Source organism: Myotis nattereri (genome assembly GCF_964212035.1).
Source record: "Myotis nattereri genome assembly, chromosome: 10".
Lineage (NCBI taxonomy): Eukaryota > Metazoa > Chordata > Mammalia > Chiroptera > Vespertilionidae > Myotis > Myotis nattereri.
Genome location: NC_138085.1, coordinates 70,910,648 through 70,932,825, shown reverse-complemented (window position 1 = coordinate 70,932,825; position 22,178 = coordinate 70,910,648). Strand labels below are relative to the sequence as shown.

The following is a 22,178-nucleotide window of genomic DNA, read 5'->3' as shown; positions in this document are numbered from 1 at the left end:
CAGGGAGAAAGGAAGAGGCAGCTCTTTGGGCTCCTCCAGCTCCCTCACTGATCTGTGCTTCTTAAGATGGTGGTAGCTGAGCTCCCTTTTTCTAGCCCTCAGCATTGCAGACTTCCTCCCTGCCCTTCAATGGTTCACAACTGCTCAACTCTTTTGGTTTATCCAAAGAAGGCACTTTTAATTGAATGGGCTGTTGTTGCTTTTTCTCTTTTTTTCCAACTGTTGGAGTTGGCTAAAACAGATCTGGCTGGATATCCTGGTTGGAGCCTGGCTTTTCATAAAGAATGCGACCCTGGCTCCTGGCTGCTCATCTTTACAAAGAGGCCTGTTGAAAGTTGGCCCCAGGGGATTCTAGAAGGTGGCCATCAGGACAGTGGGCGAGGCTAAGAGGGGTGGCCTTGGAATTGGGCGTCTCCCAGATTCCAGGCAGATCTCTGTATAGAAAGTGCTGATGCTGCTCACGCACAGCTTGAAAAACGCTCCATCTAGTTTAGATCACAGACCACTAATGGACAGTGAATGTAACGCCTTATTTGCCACCCTGCCAGCCTTAGGGGCTGACAAAGCTAATTAAGTTCACTTCATGATTTTAAGTAGCTGACGAAAAGGTGTGTCTGAATGTGGACCAAGGGAATGGGAATTATTTGGAGAGAGGACAAGACAGAATGGCTGGACTGGGTAAAGGCATTTGACAGATGGGCCGCATGTCTCAGATTCCTCTGTCAACCACCAGTGGGCTCGGAAGGAGGGAGTGCCCAGCACCCCTCTTGCTGCTGAGGCTCAGCTGGGCTCTGGCTGTCTATAGAGAGCTGGCACATTCTGCTGAGGAAAACCGCCTTCTCCGATGGCTCACTGCACAGTTGATTTGCTCGGTAAAGTATTCTAAAATGGACCGTCACAAAGCTTGGGTCGCACTATGCATTTCTATTAGAACAATGTATGTGATGAAAAAGCCCTGCTGAGTTCGCCCTATTGTCTGTGTAAATGACTTCAGTGACCATCAAAAAGGAGGGGCTGATGGCCAGCTTGCGGTTCTTGAGACCAGCACTGGCTGGGACCTAATGAACACACTGGGCTCATGAGAATCACCTTGTTCATGGCCAGGTGGTCCTAATGGACACACAGTGGAGCCCTGACTCGAGGAGTCTTTGGCTCTTGCCCAGTGGTGGGGCGGCTGGACATACAAGGATCTCCCCCATTCTCAGAAGTAATTAACCATCTCCTGACTTGGTTTCCCCTCTGGGCTTAATGACACCAAGAGCAGTGAGAATGTGTCAAGTGCCCGAAGGAAAGAGAAGGAATGTACTTGGTGGGGGAGGGATGTTCTGAAGCAGATGGTCTGGAAGGCCAGCAAAGAAGAGCAGGGACCTCAGGGGAGCATCGTCTGACTTGCCTGGAACCTGGAGACAGTAGGAGAGGCACGATGGGCACGCAGGTCCCTCATTCCAGGCAACTTTTTTCACTGTCCCTTGCAGAACTACCCCAATTCCTTCATTTCATTTAGTCTCATGAACTCCATAACTTTGGTGAAGTACAGTAAGCCCCTTGGAGCAATTGGGGACCTGGAGGGTATCCAGAGCTGGAAAGTGCCAGCATCCGCTTTTCCCAGAGAGACTGGGATGGCCCTGCACCTTTCTCGGACGCACAGACATTTCCAACACGGCCCTTTCTGCTGTAGTGCTGGCTGGTGGCATGGAGGGCCGAGATGGTGCCGGAGATGGTGGCACCTCCCAAGGTGAAAAGACACAGGAAAAGGGATCTTTTCTCCTCTGACAAAAGCATCTCATGTGGGTGAATTAGCAGCCTTCTCTGATGGAGACTGAGTTTCAAAAGGGAGAGTGGAGTGAAGACTGGGCTATACACTTGGGGATCCTGGGCAAGTCACTGAAACTTGGTCAGCGCCACCTTGGTTTTAAAAAAAATCTGTCAGGTAGGTATTTCCATAGTGGACATCCTTCTTTAACATGGGAGATTCCAGTTCACGGTTCCTGTCTTATATTACATTTTATTAGAAATCTGTGTTTCTCCAGGTGGAAATTTAAGTTACATATCTCCCCACATGCCTTCAAGCAAAGATTATTTTATGTACCAGCCACTATGTTTACAGCTGGGAGTATAGCGATTCATAACAAGGATCCTCACCTTGAGGAGTCTGGACAGATTTGTAATTCCCATTATTCACTGATGAGAGGATTTCTAATGTCCCTTTCAGACCTTCCCTCGCAGAGCTACAACCTATATCACCTGGGAAAATATTGAATCTGGGCAGTGAGAGAGAAGTCAAGAAAGACTCGGAAGAACTGGATGCCTAGACAAATGTACACCAATGGGCAGAAGAATCCCTCAGGAGCAGGTGTGGTTGTGGGGCTATGTCCAAGGTGTGGGTGGAATGCCAATCAGGCAGCTGGAACCCTGGGTGGGGACTGAGGCAGATATAAAGACTATGTGTTACCTGCATGGTGGTGAGGATGGGAACCACGAGCATCAGTGAGGTTCTTGGAAAATAGCACGTAAAGAACTGGATTCTGCTTTGTTTCAAATATCAGCAAAGTCTTATAAAATGGACTGTCACAAAAACATACGCCCCTGTTGACTTGAAAACTAAGCTGTGGATATTGCCAGGAAAATCTCGAGCAGATCTGAACATCCCATAATTCTAAAGGGGTTCCTTCCCCTATTGCCATTTTGAGCGACTACTTCCTAAAGCAGGCTCATAGGCCGGATCTGTCTCACTGCTTTGCACTCTTGATTGTGGAAACGTAGCAACCAAAGCAACAAAACTTGTCCCAAACGTCACAGTAAATCAGTGTTAGAAATAGGACTTAAAGCTCAGAATTGCTAATCTACTCCTTGCTCCAATGATCTGGGATATTTTCTGAGAAAGAAACAAGGCCAGATCCTTCCAGAGTTATGAATGTTTGATTTGTATACATCAATGCTTTATTGCACATGGCATCGCTGAGCCACTAGCCCTAGCTTCCTCCTCCTCAGAGGGCCGACCCAAGGCTGTTCTGGGCTACAAGGACCTCTTCTTCTCCAGCTCCTCTCCCCCCTTTCTGACCTCCATTTTGAGGCTCAAATCATTTCACATTTGGTCCCTCCCAAAAGCCTTTAACAGTCTCCAGGCTCTGGTTTCCTATTCTCCAGCCAATCCCTGGGCTCAGTGGCTCTATCCCTACAGCCCAGAGCACAATGTTCACATTCACCCTCTCTCGAGGAGACTGCTCAGGATTCTCTGACACAACCTTGCTGAACCCACATGAGACAGCCCTGTCTCTGAGCCTCAGCCCATTTGGTGGCCTTCTTTGGAATGCCCTCTCCCTTTTACATTTACCCTAAGGCGTAAGTTTTCCTCGAGTTCCATCTTATCCTCATCCCATTTTCTTCACAACAGCTCCCCTGACACATGGAGGTCACTGTGCCCTTGAATCTGGCCATGCTCTGTGGGGCCCTGCACAAAGGGTCCTTGTGTTACTGTTTGCCTCTCAATGCTCATGTTTTATGTCTTCCTCAGCGGGCAGGCCCTGTGTTCCAGCAAGGGGCTCTTTCTATTTCTGCACTTGTTGGGGGTTTAATATATGTTTGCTGACAATGTGACAGCTAATGGCACTTCTCCAGTTACTTAACCCCCTGTCTTACCCACAAGAGAGTGGGATTTGACATTCTATGCCAGTGACTTGCAAATGTGGTTAGACATCAAAGCCACCTAGGGAATTAATATATATATATATATATATTAGAGGCCTGGTGCATGAAAATTCATGCACTGGAGGGCGGGGGGGCCCTCAGTCCGGCCTGCCCCCTTTCACAGTCTGGGAGCCCTCAGGGGCAGGTGGTGACCCGGCGATCTGGGGAAGGCGATGCCCCATCACACCTTTGCTGCTGCCACTGCCGGCAGTGCAAGCCTCGGCCAGCCCTGGTTACCTGAGCCTCGGGCGGCCCTGGGCGGCTGGGCAGCCGCCATCTGAGGCTTGCCTGTGCCTCAGGCCAGCGCTGGGGGGCTGAGGGGACTGGGAGACTCCAGAGGCAGGCACCATCTTTGAGGGTGTGGCAGTCAATTAGCATATTCCCTCCTTATTGGCTGTATGTGCTGCCATCTTTGCAATGGCATGAGGGTCAATTAGCGTATTGCCTCTTTATTAGATAGGAGATATATATATATATATATATATATATATATATATATATATATTCCTGGACCTAATATGTGATCTACTGAATTTGAATCTCTATGTACGGGGCCCAGAGCTAAAGACTGATCAGTGCTCAGTGTAGCTAAATAAGGAATCAGTATTCTCAAGTGACACTCTGACAGATGTCCAGAGATGGGGACTATATACATTGGCTTATTTCATGACACAACATATCAGTTTCCCCCCCATCAATCAAACCCGTTTTCCTTTCTTCTGGGCACACAGCTAGACTACATTATCCAGCATCCCTTGCAGTTAGGTATAACCATGTGACTGAGTTCTAGTCAATGGAAAGTGAGCTGAAGTGATGATTCATAAAAATCTTCGCATGCAAAATCACCAGCCCCCTCCGTCCCCCACAGCCCCCCCCCCTCCCCCGCCTCCACCCCCGCTGCCTCAGACAGTCCTGGAGGGCTGGTGCTGGGGCTGTGCTGCTTGTCTGGGCACCACGTGTGACAGTGAGTGCTGGCTGGATAAATCAATACATAGTGCCTGGGTGATTGTGAAATTGTACCATTTCACACTTGAGCTTCTTCAAAGGCTACTTTCTGATGAAGTGAAAGAAGGTGGAAGAAGGACCCCTAAGGAGGAGCCTCTATGTTTAATTGCCTGCAGGCCCTTGGCTTAACCCCTCTGTGCCTCAGTACTCTCTCCTGGAAATGGGAGATGACATCTGCCCTAACTTCCCAGAGGTGGGGGGCAGGGTGGGCACCTCACATGGTGAAGGAGGAAAGCACTGGGAAGAGAGGTCTGTGGCTGCTGTGGGTGGGAACAACATGGGCACAGAGTGTGGGGAAGTTCTGGAGCTGCTGTGACAGGTGCTGGTGTGCGTGGGGTGTTGCCGAGTGTGACATCCACTCCTATGGCATCTCTCCTCCCTGGGGAAGGATGAGGCAGGGAGGTGAAGGCAAAGCAGCTACACATGGAAATGTGTGGGGAAGGGGAGGCAGGCGGTGGAGACCACACGCAGGACCTGTCCTTTGGCCGGCTTCTCCTGGGGACAGTGCAGCCACCGAATGGCCTGGATTTTCCGTGTCAGTCCTTATGGAAGTGAACTTTATTCTCTACAAAGGGTGATTCTCTAAATATACAACTAAATGTATTTTATTTCTGTGCCTCTGTTTGACATGGCACATTAATACTAGTATATTTGCAAATAAAAAATGTCTACCATCACCATGCATAGTTTTGGGGCGGAGATCATCAAAGGCATGCTAGATGCTGACTTGAAAGGCCTGTGGGGAGTGGGCCCTGTGCCCTGGAAGGAACAGGGGAGCATCCTCCTCCTCCTGGGTTGCCCAGCTAGAGGCGTTAGAAGGCAGGTAGGCCAGCGGGGCTGGCGGCGAGTGGTCTTGGGTAGAAGCTGGTCGGGGGGATTAAGATGATGGATTTCAGGGGGTGGATGAAGCAAAGGAAAAGGCTAACTCAGAATGAATAAGAGGTGTGGTCTTAAATAATCCCACACCAAAATGTTTTGTTAACAACAATGGCTACCATTTATCAAGATTTCTACTACATGCCAAGCACTGGCCACTCATTTTCTCAGGTGATTCCACAGGAAGCAGACTAGCCTACAGGTTAAGGGAAAATTACTTCACCTCTTTAGACCTCAGATTCCTCTTATGAAAAAGTGGATTAATTATAGTATCCACCCCAGCGGGGTGGGTTTAAGGATGAAATGAGACAATGCCTGTCGAGTACCCATTACAGTGACTGGCAGGCAGCAAGTACTCAACAAACGCCAGCTCTAATCACCACCATTTAGAGCTCTTCCCATGGCTCTATGAGAAAGCTGTGATTCAATTTACAAAAATTTGACTTAAACCCAACTTCATCAGAGGTGTGTCTAGACCTGCAAACTAAGGTTCATTGGACATACCTGGATTTCCAGTCACTGGAATTTACTATCTCCCTACTCAGGCAGGAATATGTTGTCATGAAAATGCCCCCTAATGCCTTTCTCATCACAGAAAGATGCCACTCAAAGGGCGAGTATTGTTACTGAGAGCACCTGATAAAACGGGGATTCTGTGGATGAGAAACAAGACTGGACCAGGAGAAAAATCTTGGCTCCTGGAGTCTCTGGTCTCAGCACATGAAGATGTAGCTGCATTTCAGTGATCCTGTTTGAAAGATGCATTTGTGAAACATACCACTTGTCATTTATGGCAAAAGATGCAAAGGGAATAGGAAATCTAAATATCTCTGGAGGCAATGCTTTTTCTTGTTAGGCTCTGTGTTTAGGGCACAACTAAAAGCCTTCATGATAGTGCAGCCCACACATGCCGTGAGTGATGCGCTTTCTGTTTGGCTGCCCGACTGCAGCGGTTCCTGGGACATGACTTGATCCATGGCGGTTCCAAATCCACCTTGTAATGAGCTAAATTTAGCATCTGCCTCTGCTCTGTAGACATGTTGAAGTTTAGGATGGTGTGGGGACATTGTGTTTCATTTAGTAAGATGTGTGATTATAAAGAGGAAAAGTTGAAGTATGTCCCTGCAAAAGACTGACATTTAGAATAAGGGGAGAGAACTTGTCTTTCTTCTATTTTGAGAAAAGAAAAGAATTAATTCCAGCAGAGAGAGTGGAAATTGAATGGAAGGGGAAAAGATGAAATGGGGAGAAAAATGAAGAAAACTAGTAACATGAGATGGATGTAAAGCAATGCAATAACTTTTAAGCACACATCAAGCTAATATTTAAATTGGTGCTATCCTTCAAAACGACCTTGAGAGCTCTGATCTGTATTCCAGGGATGTTGTCACTGCTTAGACACCCCGGGCACTGCTCTGGGAGATTTTCTTGTCAGTAAACAGTATGGTTTTACAGTTAATATCATTTTATAAGAATGACAGACTATGACAATATTTCTATCACTTTGCCTGTTTGGTAATGGACAGAAGAAATATCATTCTATGGATCAATGTCTTCCTGTCATCAGCCTTCATGTATCTATGGCATATTCTTTGAGTCTTTGCAGAAGGACTACTGTGTGGGACAGCAATCTGAGGGTAGCTCTCTGATCTCAAGTGCTCAGCTCTAGATCTGCCTGCTCACAAGGACTGGGACACACCATTAAGACGAACGTCTTTCATATAAGGAGATCCCAACAGGACAGTGACCAGACACAAAGAAGGCATCAGTACCAGGCAGTCTCCAAGAAGGATTCCATGGTTGGAGAGTTGTCCAGGAACTGGGTGCTGATGAGCTGGAGCCAAGAGCTGCCCGTGGACAGGTGGTGCAAGGTGCTAATGCCTGCCCCAGGGTCAGGAGGAAGGGAGTTGTTGGTCTTTGTCTTTTATCTATTTTCTTTCTCTCATTCCCTTATTCATTTCCTTCTTCTACCTTCTCCCTCCTCCCATTTTCATTTTCTGGCAATCTGGGCAGATATAGCTCACTCTTCCTAGGAAAAAGAGGGAAGACTCTGCCTCTTGGTTCTCCTCCATCAGAGACTTACCCTTATAAGAAGTCTATAGAACATTGATGACAACAAATTCATAAGACCCCTCATTCCATCCTAGGGTTGGTTATTATTGCTAAACTGGGCATCCCAGCCTCTTCTGAGGCATTAGGTGGGGAGATGATTATTACTATCTATTACTAAGTATTTACTCTGGGCAGGCAGTTCCCCATGCATTCCTTCTCCAAGCCCCTTGGACAGGGGTGGGCAAACTTTTTGACTCGAGGGCCACAATGGGTTCTTAAACTGGACCGGAGGGCCGGAACAAAAGCATGGATGGAGTGTTTGTGTGAACTAATATAAATTCAAAGTAAACATCATTACATAAAAGGGTACGGTCTTTTTTTTTTTTAGTTTTATTCATTTCGAACGGGCAGGATCCGGCCCACAGGCCGTAGTTTGCCCACAGCTGCCCTAGGAGGTAGATGCTATTATTGCTCTTTTATACAACATGGCTTCACTTGAAAGATCAGCGGTTGTGATATGCACTATCTATTCAATAAATTATCTGAGGCTACATAACTTAGGGACGAGAATGCACAGCATGGGGAATAAAATTCATTGATATTTATTATATATACACACTTTTGATAGTCATTACTTAGCCTCATAATAATCCTATGATGTTATCATAATAACCCCATGTGATTATACTCATTTTATAGACGTAAACACTGAGGCTCAGAGAGGTTCAGTAATTGGCTGGGGCCACACAATTAGTAAGTGGCTGAGCCAGTTTTTAAACTTGGGATTTTCTGATTCTAAAGCCTATGATCTTCCATCCCCAGGGCTTCTGTCATTTTATGGGCCTGCCTCATCTACAGTCTAGTTGGATTTCAGCAAGTGAAACCCTGTGCCTCACCCTCCAGCAGTTCCATTTGCCTCTGGGTCTTGATGCTTCCTATACCATTTCCAGCTCTGGGTTGGGGTGTCGGGGAGCTTCCCACATCAAAGCATGTCAGTGGTGTTCAGGCTCCGAGAACGGGAGCACATGTGTGTTCTGTAATTGCACACTTATTCGGTCATGAGGCATCATCGAACCCAGCTGGCCTTTGTCTGAATCCCCACTGGAGAGTCTGGTCTCGTCAATATTGGAAATGTCAATCTGATAAATAGCCCTAAACAGGGAGGAGGGAGGCTGAGAACAGTCTCCTTCCAGCAGAACCCTAGTGCATGGGAGTGAACAGAGGCAACATCTTACTTGCTGTAAATCCCCTGGAGTGGATGTGAAAGAGAGGGCTTGCTGGGTTGAGGAGAAAAACTCCCTTTGGTTCATCTGAATTAATGTAGCATCCCCCAGTAGGGAAAGCTCCGCTTCATCCTCCTGATCTCCACCCTCTGCACACAGCCCCCCAATCCTGAGGGAGCGCCCACACTGCCCCTTCCTTCACTTTAATTAAGCCCATTTGTCCTGGGGACACTGAGCCTGGGGATGTCCCAAGGCTTTGAAGTCTAACCTACAGGCATGGAAGGGGTGGGAAGCCGGTGCTCAGAGTGAGGACAATGGCTTCTTCCTCTGACAGCACAGCCTGAGGTACGAGCTCTGGGAATAGCAGACTCTGTGATGTTTGGGTGGAGAATCTGAGACCCAAATTTATATTTACAAAGCTGTGTACCAACTGAAACCACCCTCTGCCTTTTCGTGAGTCCTTTGCTCTCATTTTTTTGGTGGTAGATAGGCCAGGAGGGAAAGTTAAATGTATTGTGGGAGTCTAATGCAGAGGCTGCTCGGGATTGTAGGGTTTGCTACTTAGCCTATTAAAGACAGCCTTTACCTTCCCAGATCCATTCACCTGGCCCCTCTATAGAGAACCCACCCCCCTTTTTGGCTGGAACAGATCAGCACCAACCACTTGGGGTTCAACATGACGCATCAGAGTGTCATGTGAGCGGCTATGCCAGGCCATCTGTACTCAAGCACGGCTTGCTCCAGGCTGACTGCAGGTGGCAGTCTGGTGCCATCCCGGCAAGACAAGTGGCTGCTGAACTCAGCAGTTACTGCTCCATTTCAGAGCCATAGGAAATTAACAATCGTCTAGTCCAGCAGTTCTCAACCTGTGGGTCGTGACCCCTTTGGGGATCGAACGACTCTTTCACAGGGGTCGCCTAAGACCATCGGAAAACACATACTGAATATATAATTACATATTGTTTTTATGATTCATCACTATGCTTTAATTATGTTCAATTTGTAACAATGAAAATACATCCTGCATATCAGATATTTACATGACGATTCATAACAGTAGCAAAATTACAGTGATGCAGTAGCAATGAAAATTATTTTATGGTTGGGGGTCACCACAACATGAGGAACTGTATTAAAGGGTCGTGGCATTAGGAAGATTGAGAACCACTGTTCTAGTCCAACCCTCTCAGTCTACAGATGAAGAAACTGAGACCCAGTGAAGTTCAAAGTCACAAAGGTCATTAGTGATGGAATCTGTTTCCTGAAGAATTTGTCACCCACCTCATCCACCTGCCTCAGGGACCTGACCCCACCAAGCGCTGGACTCGGATCTACCTGGGCACCGGTCCTCATTCTGGTGCCACTCGCTGGTGCTTCACTTCTTTGCTTCTCAGTTTCCTCCCTTGTGAAAAGGGCAGGAGCGGGGAACATGGTAAGGCCTGTCCCACCTGAGTGGCAGGTTTTGCTGTTGTTAATTAAGGAATAAATAGTCAAATTAAGAGAAAATGCTGTATACATATAAAGCCTGATTATTATTTGGGGGTGACATGAGTTGTTCCATTTTATTGGAGGCAGCCAAGCAGGCCAGGCCAGAGATGTGGGAGGTGAATGCTCATTAGCACTGACATCCCTTGGAGAAACTTGGTACTTTCTGTAAGCCTGCATGTGTGTGTGTGCGCGTGCACGTGTGTTTGCACACATTTGTGTGTACACATAAATGTGCACATCTGGATGTGTGTCTTGGGGAGAGGATGGGTGGGGGGAGTCATGACTCCTCTGCATTTTGGCTGAGGGAAAAGGAGCCACAGGGATGGGAAGAGGCCCACCTGTCAGCCACGTCAAGGAGAGGCAGCACCGTCCACTGCCACAGGCTCAGGCCTTCATTTGTGGCAACATGCCAGACCATCCTGCTCTGCTCCTTCCCGGTTCTGTTCTCCACCAGCACCAAGGAGACGTTTCCCCGCAAGACTCCCTGGATGAGCCAGGACATTCGGAGCTGCAAGGGAGAGAAGAGCCAGAGGACACGGTGTTAAAGGAACTTCAGGACCTCTTTCTGAAACTCTCAACCAGTGATGGTGACCCTATGACACGCGTGTCAGAGGTGACACGCGAACTCATTTTTTTGGTTGATTTTTCTTTGTTAAATGGCATTTAAATATATAAAATACATATCAAATATATAAATCTTTGTTTTACTATGGTTGCAAATATCAAAAAATTTCTATATGTGACGCGGCACTAGAGTTAAGTTAGGGTTTTTCAAAATGCTGACACACCGAGCTCAAAAGGTTCGCCATCACTGCCAACCGTAAGGATGTTGCGGAGACTCAGTGAGGTGAGCTGATGCCTTGTACTTGATCATGCTCACTGTCTCCCAAAGGCCTTTACTTAAGGTTCAAGGAGCTGGCCAGGGGCAATCAATGGGCCATTTTGGAACTTTGTTCAGATTGATGTCATCATCCTAAATTCACAAGATTCTTCCTCTGAGGTGATATCAAGGTCAATAGGGACAAGGTCAATGGACTTCCTAAAGAGGACCCACACTTCGTGACCTTGGCTAGTAATTTTGTGACTCAACTTCTTTCAATGATGTGGGTACCATAGATTTTTATTTATCCCCTGAACACACTGATAATCTTATTTAAAGGGGTCTATGTCATGTGTTAGCTAACTGAAGATCCCATGACTTAATACCTGTGGCCATTGGTAGGGAAAGGTGAGACAAAACTCTACAAATTAAGATCTTTTAAAATGCTTGTTTTTCAGAATGAGAATGCCCACTTTGCCAAAAGGAAGCCACAATCATATGTAGTCAGTATGCATTTATTAAAGGTTTCTATGAATTTGTTCCCTAGGCATATGAAAGGGAAATATAAATAATATTTCTAAGAAAGTTTAAGTACAGCCATGCCCAGAGGCAGTGTATACTATAAACAAGCTCTCTGGTCTTTGTGTTTAAAGCAATAGAGGTTGTATGTTTGGTAGAAACAATCTATAAACACTTAAAAGTTAGGACAACTACAGCATAGCATTGCCCCACATATTCCCGTTCACATCCTGTAACAACAAATGGTTATTGTGGAAAGCAAGGTAAACTATGTCCTGTGCAAGCTGAAGTTCTCATCAACGATGCTTTCACCCCAGAGATCCTGATTTAATTGGCCTCAGGCAGGTCCTGGGCCTCGGCAGTTTTTCAAATCTCTCCGGGTGACTCTAAAGTGCAGCCTCAGTTGAGATCACTGGGGAGACGGGACCACTTAGTGCAGGAAGTAGCCCGGCCTTCTCAGTGAGGAGCCCATTTTCATCTTGGACTCGGAGTAAGAGGCAGTTCTTAATAACTAAAAAAAATGGCTTAAAATGTGCCCACCATTGCCAAGGTGTAGAAGGAGTGTTTTTCCTGTAGGGGAGGACACAGCCTTCATCAGAAGGCCTGCAGGTGGTTGCTGTAACACCTCTGGTTAAAGAATGAGAACAGCCCTGAGAGTGAGAAATCCCTGGGCTGGGTGAGCAGGGCTGACCTGAGAATGCAAACGGGACCTGGACGCTCCTCTTGGACCCACAGTGGATGGCTCTCACCAGTTTCTTAATTAGAAGAACTGGAGGACTGATGTCAATTCTTGCCAAATATCCCTTATGAGTTACTTATGTCTAAATGAATAGAGCAGCTATCTGTGGTTCCCAGAGCAGATCACAGGCTCCAGTCCCTCTCAAAGTCTTCCATCTTCCCAGGTTAAAGAATCCCTTTGATATCATTATGTGTAGAAACCCATGCCAGGTAGACCTGGGTCACTGTTCGGTGCCTAGAACAAAAACACTCTCGGAATTTGATCTTAACACATTGTATGTGGGAAACGTGTTTACACGTTTTACGTATTTATATGTTCTACCAGTGTAGTAGAGCACGGGACACGTATTAATACGTTTTTTATAGACTAGCGGTAGAATGAGGGTAACGTATAAATACGTAAATTAAAGTTATCGTAATTTTACTGAACATTGCCATTTGCGCAAAAAATTAGCAAAAATGGCCCGTGCCACCTGTTAGCGCACGATAAAAACTACCCGCAAACAATGTGTTAATAAGACCAATTTCTATCAGGGTGGCCTATAGGATAAAATAATTACATGTTTATTGAATACTAGAGAGCTGTGCTAGGCACTTGTATATATGCTGTCTCATTTTATACTCACAATAAGTAGAGAGAGGTATTATCATATTCATTTTTCAGATATGGAAACTGAAGCTTCAACAGGCGAGTGCGTCACCCATGGCCACTAAGTCCATATGCTGCAGACCTGAATATCACACTGTGTTCTATGTTCTCTCTACCATATCTGTTTTGCTATATACATATGACATATTGTGGTGATATGCACTTAAATCTTTTGGGTGAACTGTGAAGGTTTTCTCGACCCTTGTTGCTTAAAGTGTGGTCTGGGGACCAGCAGTGCTGCACGACCTGGGAGCTTCTTAGAAATTCCAGCTCTCAGGCCCTACCTGCTCAATCGGTAGGTCTTTAACAAGACCTTCTCCCAGAAATGCCCTCATATTGGGGGAACTAGGGAGATAGTGGATTTTAAACCATTTATAACCACTGCCTCTGCCACACAATGAATAGTCATATATGTGAATGTGTGTGTATGTGTATATATACATAAAACAAGAGTATTCACACAAATATGGGAAATCTTATACAAATGCTAAATAATATTTATGAGAAATAACACTCATTGGGGCCTGTAACAGTAACATTTTTGATCCTTCTACACGCCCTAATAGATATGTTATAAATGGCAGCTTTGGACTAATAAACTCTTTTATATGCAGACAGCAAATGAGACAAGTGGAAAGACACAAGGCCAGGAGCACGCCCCCAGCAATTCTATCTCTGGCTCCAGCCGGCCCTTTCACCAGGCCCCTGCTCCCTCCCCCTCGGTGGGTCTGATAGACTTTCCAATTATGTGCCACCAGTGTTTGTCGCTTCATTAATTAAAGTTCTGCATGTAAAGCAGAGCTGCATTGTGGCCGGGCCTAATGCAATTATTCTCTCATGGCCCTTCCTCCCCCAGAGGCAATTACGGCAATTTTATGTCTAGAACATGCCTTGTGCTTGCTACGCATGCCTTGTGGCAACTTCACAACAACCTCTTGAGCCCATAAAAAAACATATCAGCATGGAATTTAGGCTGAAGTTGGACAAAAGAGAATCAAAGTTATCGGGTAGTGTCCACTGTGCATGCAACCCCGAATGTAGGAAATGCTACCAGGGGGGGAGATGCTATCTTTCTGTGACTTCTGAAGGGCTGCATCAATTTCCACAGTCGAGACAAAACCACGGATAGATTCTAGTGTGTATTTCACGTCCACAAAAGGGAACATTTTTTAACAGACAGAGATGCTCAAAGATGTGCTTGCTTGAGGCGGGTGGTGGATATTGCCTGGATATTCCCCACATGTAATGACTGGGATTGGGTTGTTGTCAGGGACCTCCAAGCTCTTGAATGGAGGTTCAAAATCCCCCCCCCCCCCCCCGAGATGCCACAGGTCTGTGTTCCTGGGTGTGAACTTGTAATTTTAAAAGTTCCTTGATTTCAACATGGCCCCTTATTAACTTCACTGAGAGGACTGACTCACTGGTTCTTGTACACCACCTCCTAATTCACCTGGAAAAAATGAACACTAACTCCTCTGGCTATAAATAGCCGCACGAAAAATCAACCCAACACAGCCAGAAGCAGGCCAGATGTGGAGTTTTGATAATGAGCAAATTAAATATCCTGGCAAATACTTGCAATTACAGAGGCTTAAGACATGCTGGATTCCTGGCCAGGTAGGAGACTTGCAAGACTGAGATCCTTTTGAAAACAGCATCCCATGCCTCCTTGTCTCTGAGGCATCACACTGAAGCCAGAGAACACCCAGGCGGGGACGTCCACATGCCCCCTTCGTAAAAGCACAGCAAGAGGATGTGAAGGCTTTGGATAAAAATAATAACCGTGGGATCCCTGCTGGTGAGGTTATGGTGTTACAGCTATGTTTTTCCCTTTTGGTTTTTTTTTGAAATTTTTTTATAATGAACATATATGATTTTTGACAACTAGAACAAAAACAATACAATAAATTTAGGGCACACTGCTATTAAAAGCATGTTTATGAAGAATAATATTGATATAGGAAAAAGATAACATGAAGAAAGAAGACACAAAAGGCTTGTGTGGTGTGATAGTGCACGTAGAAGGCTTGATCCCTCACTCTGCTCAGACCTGCGTTTTTTTTTCCTGGAAGGAAATGTACCAATGTGGTAACAGGTTGTCTTTGGGGAGTAAGACTGTGGGCAATTTCAATTTTCTTCTTCATTCTTTCCTGTATTTTCCTAATGTTCTATAATAAAAATAGAGCACTTTTGTAATCAGAAAAAAAACAAAACAATAAACACTGTATTAAAAAAAAAGCAGCAAGGGAGGAAGGCGAGGTTGTTGGAAAGTGGGAAACGAGAGGGTGTCACCCGCCCACTTCAGGGATGCTGGGGTCCTCGGCCTGAACTGAGGGCTTTCAAGGAAGAACAGGGAAGGTGGAGCCTCGGGGGAGTGTTTACTATTTGACAGCGGGGGACAGTCTGTGTTTTCATCAGGGTCCCTCGTATCTGGGCCACCTGCGTATGTTATCCCAGTCACCAGTGGGAGCCACGAGGGTCCACATTAACACGCGGGTTTTGAAGGGGATCCAAAACTCTGCTAAGCGCCCGAGAGTTTTATTCACACCCAGAGCCCTGACAGTAATTCTTCATTTGTCTCATCATGTAATGGCAGAGGTATTAATTTTGAATGGCTCAAGGATTTTAAATTAATTATGTCCAACTGCAATTACAATGGCTGTTGATTACTTTAGCCCATTAGCATGAGTCCCAGCAGTGTCAACCGCATCACAATAAGAGGTGACAGATGCCGGGATCCAGCAGCTTCCCAGCTCCAGGTACTGAGGTGAGAACTCCCTGGGCTCAGAAATCTCAGTGGGGCCACACTTGGTGGACCCTTGAGAATCAATGAGGAGTCTCCGTGTTAGCTCTTACCCTGAACCAGGGTCATGCTCACAACTGAGGGGCTGCCCAATTAATTAATTAATTAATTAATATTATTATTGATTACATGGCTTCCTTGGGCACATCCTCCTGGTACTAATGCTCGGCTCTGTGTAAAACGATGCTCCTGACCTGCCTGCACGGTGCTGACTGACCCAGAGGAGAAATAAGAACACGCGATGTCTCACTTTATGTCTGTACTCACTCCTTCACACCTGTGCAAATGAAGAAGAGGGATAATAATCATCGCTGAAATTCATAAAATATTGGAGGTATTATAGTTTGCACGTTTTTATTTGATCCTTGCAAGTAAAACAGGTATTTCCATCCCCAGTTAGAGGCAGTGCTTGCGGTCTTATGGCTCATCGGTGGCAGAGCTGGGATTCAAACTCAGGTGACCTAAGCCAAGTTCAATGGCCTTAGAGTGTGTGCAGATCTGACTTTGGAGTTGGACAAACCTGGCTTCCATCCTGGCTCTGCCTCTCACTAGCAAGGTGACCTCGGACAAGTCCTGAAAGCTCTGTGAGCGGCAGGTTCTGCGTCAGTAAATGAGTGTGAATCTCTCACAGGTCTGTTCCGGTAATGAGGTAAGGCAAGCGACATACTCAGCACAGTGCCAGCCACCTGAGAAGCCAGTAATAGATAAAGAATGCTCCCTATGTTGGCTTAGCAGTTATGGAGGGTCCCTATGCGCAGCCCCCTGACTGAGGGAAGGCTTTTGTCTCCGCGTGGTACAAAGAGGTAGGTGTTTGAAGGCTCTGGTTAAGAATTTGGAATTTATTTTAATGTAATGCAGCTGCGTGACCCATAAGTAACTTGGAGACCAGGACCTACCCTTCACTTCTGTGCTGAGTCTAAAGAGATCTCCTGTGCTGCCTCTCTGGTCCAGGCCGGCAGCTGCCCACCCTTTTCGTCTGAGGCTGCTGACTCCTCAGAGAAAGCCTCTGAGCAGGTACCTTTGAAGGGTGGGGCTCAGGTTTGATTCCGGGTTCTGCATGCTCAGGCATCGCCGGGTCCTCAGGGAGGATTTCAATTCTGCAGTCTTTGATGTGTGCCTAAGGCATTCTTGCAGCAGTGACGTTATTACAGGTGCATGAGATGGCTGTCCTTAGCTTCTGAAAGTGGGGCTTCAGAAAAGCCATTTAGGAAATGCCTCAGGAAGCACTCCTGGCCCTGCTCCTTCCCTCTGATGTGGAGGCACATTTTTAGGCCCCAGCCCAAGGCTCTCTGAGATGACGGTCCCATCACTGGGGTGAGTGGCTGCCAGAGTTAAGGCCTGGAGTCTCAAAGCAGCATCAGCTCAGGGACTCATGGGGTGGGGGTGGGGCAGCCAAACATGCTCTCTGTGGGCTTAATTAAGGGGGTGGGGGGCATGAGGTCACACAGAGAGAGGTACTGGTGCAGGAGCTCCCCATCAGACCTTCTGAAACTAGGGGCACGTGACCTGCTCTGGTTACTTCCCAGGCTCCCTCCCTGCCTTGGTGACTTCCGTCTAGTCTTCCTCTCCATTCTCTCTTGTCCCCTCATTTACTGCTGCTGCCCCATTTGTAGGGGATTCCCTGGGAAAGGGGAGATGCTCTTGTGTCCTAGGGATGCGTGGCTGCCCTGCTGTGCACAGTCACAGGCAGGCTCCTCCCACAGGGCTCCTCAGTGGGGCTGCGAGCAGGGTGTATGGATGCCAGAGGGCAGTCCAGGTGCCAGCCTCCTCTCCCACATCCCTCTGGGCCACATCTGCTGGCTTTAGTGACAGGAGGGGAGGCCTCCTTCCCGGTAGGCCAGGTAGTTCATGCTGCCATGGAGGAGCCTGCTGGTCACCTCCTGCCCTGAGTGGCTAATTAAAGCTACCCCTTCTACCACCATAGGGCTGACGTCAGGGGTAGAAAGGAGGCCCGGCCATGTCCCAGGATCCCGTGTGTGTGTGTGTGTGTGTGTGTGTGTGTGTGTGTGGTCTATGTCTATACCCATGTGTGTAAAGAGAGGACAGGGTGGCTGCCACTCTGGGAGGGTCAGACCACCAGCAGCTGGGAACTGCCCTGCCCTAGGGTCTCCCCCCCGTTGAGTGGGCCTCATCCCATACTTCCTGGGTCCTTTCATTCCTGCAGCTCATAGGAGGAAAACTGCTCCTTGTTTTTTTTGGGAAAAAGAATGAGGGAAACCCAATTCCCCCTCCCACCCCAGACCTTGTTCTGTCCTGAGAACATGGTTTAAAATATTCCAGTCACAGGCAGGCTATTCAAATAAAATAGAATCTTAAACCACTGGGGCTTGTTGAGACATTCAGGCTTCCAGGATGTGTGAAAGGCAGGGGGCGGGGCGAGACGGCCCTGCCACTCTCCCGGCCTCTTTATTCCTGGCAGCTGCGATGCTAGACACATCCGAGTGTGTCTTCCAGCCAAGGGGACACAAGCAGGTCTGACAGCAAGCGACACATAACAGCCACTGCAAGGCTCCCCTCCCCGGTGGCAACTTTAATTATTTGAACTGGAGTTCAGCAAAAGAAAAAGAAAAGAAAATCTGAATATATTGTAAGTGACTCCCCAGTTTCCCACAGAGAATAGCTGTTGGGGAATAGGGGGGACAAGAACCCCACAAAGCTCTCATTTGTGGCTGGGCCAGGCAGAGGCCTTTAAATATTCATGCCCCGTATGCAACTGTGCAGAGTGGTGGAGGAGGCAGGGCTTGCACTAAGGCCAGCACAGCCAGAGGCAGCGGCTGGAGGCGCCAGGAGGAGCCCAGAGCTGGCATGCTTCGGGAATGCCCTGGAAGGTGGCTGGTACCACAAAGGCACACCCTGGCTATGTCTCCATCATCGGTGAGCACCTGATCTGGCTCCCTGTGGGCTCTGATGGGTGCTCTCCCAGCGCCCCTGTCTCACCGCCTCTGTCCCCTACCTTGTCATTTCTAATTCCTTCTCTCACTTGTCCTTCTGAAAGGCAAATTACATGGCACAATTTGGAGCCACAGGCACTGGAGGAAAACTCTCAGCATGGGCTCAGAATAAATTTCAGTCACGATTGGCCAAGTACTCTCAAGTTTCAGTTTGCATCCACATCATGGAGGTGGGGCTTGAAAATGCAGAGTCTGGGCTCTGCTCAGTGATGCTGTTCAGGGAGACCAGGGTGGCATCCAAGAATCTGCATTTACTACATGTTACAAGTGACTGCAACTGGAGAAACACGTATTTAGATTTTCATGGTTCTCCTATGGAATCCAGTGAGGATTGTGGGGTTTCTTGAGAAAGCACTTTGTGATATTCTGCAAGTACTTCAACTCCCTGGAGGTCCCACGGACCTGCCTGCTCTGGGCTTGGAGAAGACGCTTGGTGGTGGGGATCAGCCCTGGAGCCCATCGTGGCTAGCTGCCAGCCCCTTGGGCCTGGCTCTCATTGGAGACCATCCATGGCTCTCTCTGGCACCCACCCTCCTGCACTCAGGGCCCACAGCCAACAGAGGACCCTGTAGGTCTGCAGGGTTAAGCTCACACAGTCTCACACAGCAGCGCAACATCCATTTCCTGTCACTAACGTTCAGCAGACCCAGGAGAAGAACATCAAGTTCCTGCCTCTGCATTTAGGATTTGGATAAAATAAATGGCAAGGCTTACAACCCTGGAAATGCATATTTCTATTTTGGTTATTTATTTTTCTGATGAAAACACTTCCCCAGCACTGGGGATTCAAAGACCCGTCAGTCCTGGATGAATGTCTGAGAGCCCGAATGGGAAAGGACTGTGAGCTGAGGGACGGCGCTGCCTCCCCTCCATTACTCCTGCTGAGCCACCTGCTGGAACAGGGCTGGAAACAGCAGAAACAGCCCCAAGCGAATGTGGCCCGAGGAAAAATAAAACAGGCCAGTAAAACAAAAACACGCATTTAAGCTATTGATCAACCCAAAGGTTACTAGAGAAATGATGAAGTGTTAAGAAAATATCATTTTCACCTCCACATTTCTTTTTCTAAAATCAGGCTCTATTAAATCCAGAGAAGAGTAAATTTAAAGATCAAATGCTTTTAAGGATCCCCTCACCTCCCTGGTGGGCCACCGTCCCTCCGCATTTAGATTTCCTCCTAAGAAGCCTTCTTTTCCAGGCGCCTGCTCTGAGGCACCTGAGAAATATCAGCGATGACGATGACTGTGTAATTCCACCATCTGCATCAGAAAGCGTGGCTTCCCAAATACAATTGAATGTAATGAATCTATTTATTTGTGCCCTGACTTCTTCCAAAAAGGATTTAAGGTAGCTCACAGAGACACATAAAAAATCTAGTCAGATACCATAAACTAGAAGAGGGTGAGAAAGATGGGGCAGATATTGTTATCAACTGGGATCAAGGGTGAGGCTGCTGCAAATACATCAGGGAACCCTGTTAGTTCACCAAGAGGGGAGCCTCAGATTTAACTTGACCTTTCTTCTGATTAAAAAAGTTCATTGATAAGTCTTTTCCATTCTCATTTGATTTATGTCTGTGAAGTTTTAGTTCACAAAAAGCCTGGAAGGCTTGCATTTGCCTGCACCCCATGGCAGGGAAGCTACGGGTCAGAGCGGCAGCTCCCTGGGGTTCTACCAGCCAGCAGGGAGGAAGCGAAGCTCTCAGTTTCACAAAGTCCACAGCTCGAAGGGAAACAAATTAGTCAGCGGGCAACTAGCTATTCCTGAAACAAGCCAGCAAGGAACTTCTCCTATAAGTTTCCAGAAAGAGAGGATCCACCATAGGCTTTCCACTGTGTGCAAGGTATTTTAAGCGGGGGTGGGGGGGGGGAGAGCAAAGAAGCGCAGTCAGGGCCCCGCCTTCCCAGAGCCTGGAGCGGAGAGTCTGATTTTTGACTCGAGTCCCCTTTCTCCCCGCCCCCCAACCTTCTGTCGTGTGTTTATACAGGGTGTCGGGCACTGTTAGCTAACTCTTGTCATGCTTAATTTGTGCCAGATGCTATGCTAGCCCTTTGCACTCATTAACTATTTAATTCTCACCTCCTTGGGGTAGGCACTCTTACTGTCTCCACCTTCCAGATGGAGAAACTGAGGCCGTGAGAGGTTACTAAGTGCCCCCATAAATAGTACAACCAATCGGGTGGAACCTGACTGGGGCCCTGTTCTAAGCACATTTCTTGGACCCTAGAGAATATGACCTTATGCTAAGAAACATGGCACCACTCCCCCCAATCCTCACCCTGAGAGGTAACAGCTAGAAGAACCGTTTGGGTAAGTGACTCTCGAGGTACCGCACTGAATGCCATTGCTGTCTTAGTGAAATCTATGTAAATCAAATTTCTGATGCTCTGTAACACTTGACATGGATAACAAGAGATTGCTATTTTTAAAAAGAATTCTGTAGAAAGTCTTTTGTAAATCACTGCTACCCTCCCCTGTGATGCCTTGGAAGTGTTTTCTGGGTTTGCTTAGATCAAGATCCCACTGCGAAAGCTCAGTGCTGCTGAGGATGGTGTCTAAGGTGAGGTTCTCTGCAGATTGGACCTTGTCAGGTTGGTGGGCTCTGTCTGCCTTGGAAGATGGCGGAAGTGGCCCTACTGCCCTCCCTCCAGGAGAACAAGCAGCCTGACCTCAGGCCACTTTGCTCACTGTTTGGGTTCATCTGGAAGTGCAGAGGGGAGAGCGGGAGGGGAAGTTGGAGAATAGAGGAACATCGAGACTTGCCTCGCACGGAGAGTTCTTCATCGGTGCGGGAAACGTGGAGCTGGTCACGGTAGCACTCAAGGAAGTGGGGACGTCAGTGGTGTTGAGCAACAGGGCGTGGCCTGGGCAGAGAGGAAAAGAGTCAAAGCTGCATCATTATCACGCACTGAAGGGCCCGGGGGTGCGGGGTTAATAAGTGCAGGGTTCATGGGAACATCTCCTCTAGCCTCTTTGAGGCTGTGGCTTTCTGCTGCCTCCAATGGATAAGACAGCCTGCTTGTCACTGTCACAGAACTTGGCTTGCAAAGGTCTTCATTCCAAAGGGCCAGTGATGTCCTAGCATCAGATAGCTGAGCTTCTGCATCCCTGATCTCTTAGGGTCACCCGCTTTAGCCCAAAGGCCAGGAGCAGCTTGAAGTGCCCTGGACCACCTGCCCCAGCCCCATCACTCCCCATTCCCAGTCATGCCCATGCTTTGCCCACCAATGGTCTCTATTACCTTCATTCTCTTCCCCCGCTCCTGGAGTCCAGGCCACCCAGTGTCACATGCCTGACCAAGATTCATTTCTTGTTCCTAAACACTAATCTGCCTGAGAACCTGGAAGAATAGGAGCTCCAGCCCCAC

General features: G+C 47.5%; 1 protein-coding gene across 1 annotated transcript in view; it reads right to left on the bottom strand.

Moving 5' to 3' along the window:
* Nucleotides 1-22,178, bottom strand: part of LOC308525922 (ALK tyrosine kinase receptor-like) — a gene marked incomplete at both ends in the record, with an annotated part of 170,439 nt that overhangs the window by 42,508 nt on the left and 105,753 nt on the right. The window contains 2 exons of the mRNA XM_081100794.1: nucleotides 10,670-10,839; nucleotides 21,575-21,675. Of these exons, the coding sequence (XP_080956920.1) occupies nucleotides 10,670-10,839; nucleotides 21,575-21,675 (271 nt within the window). The remainder of the gene's footprint in view (nucleotides 1-10,669; nucleotides 10,840-21,574; nucleotides 21,676-22,178) is intronic.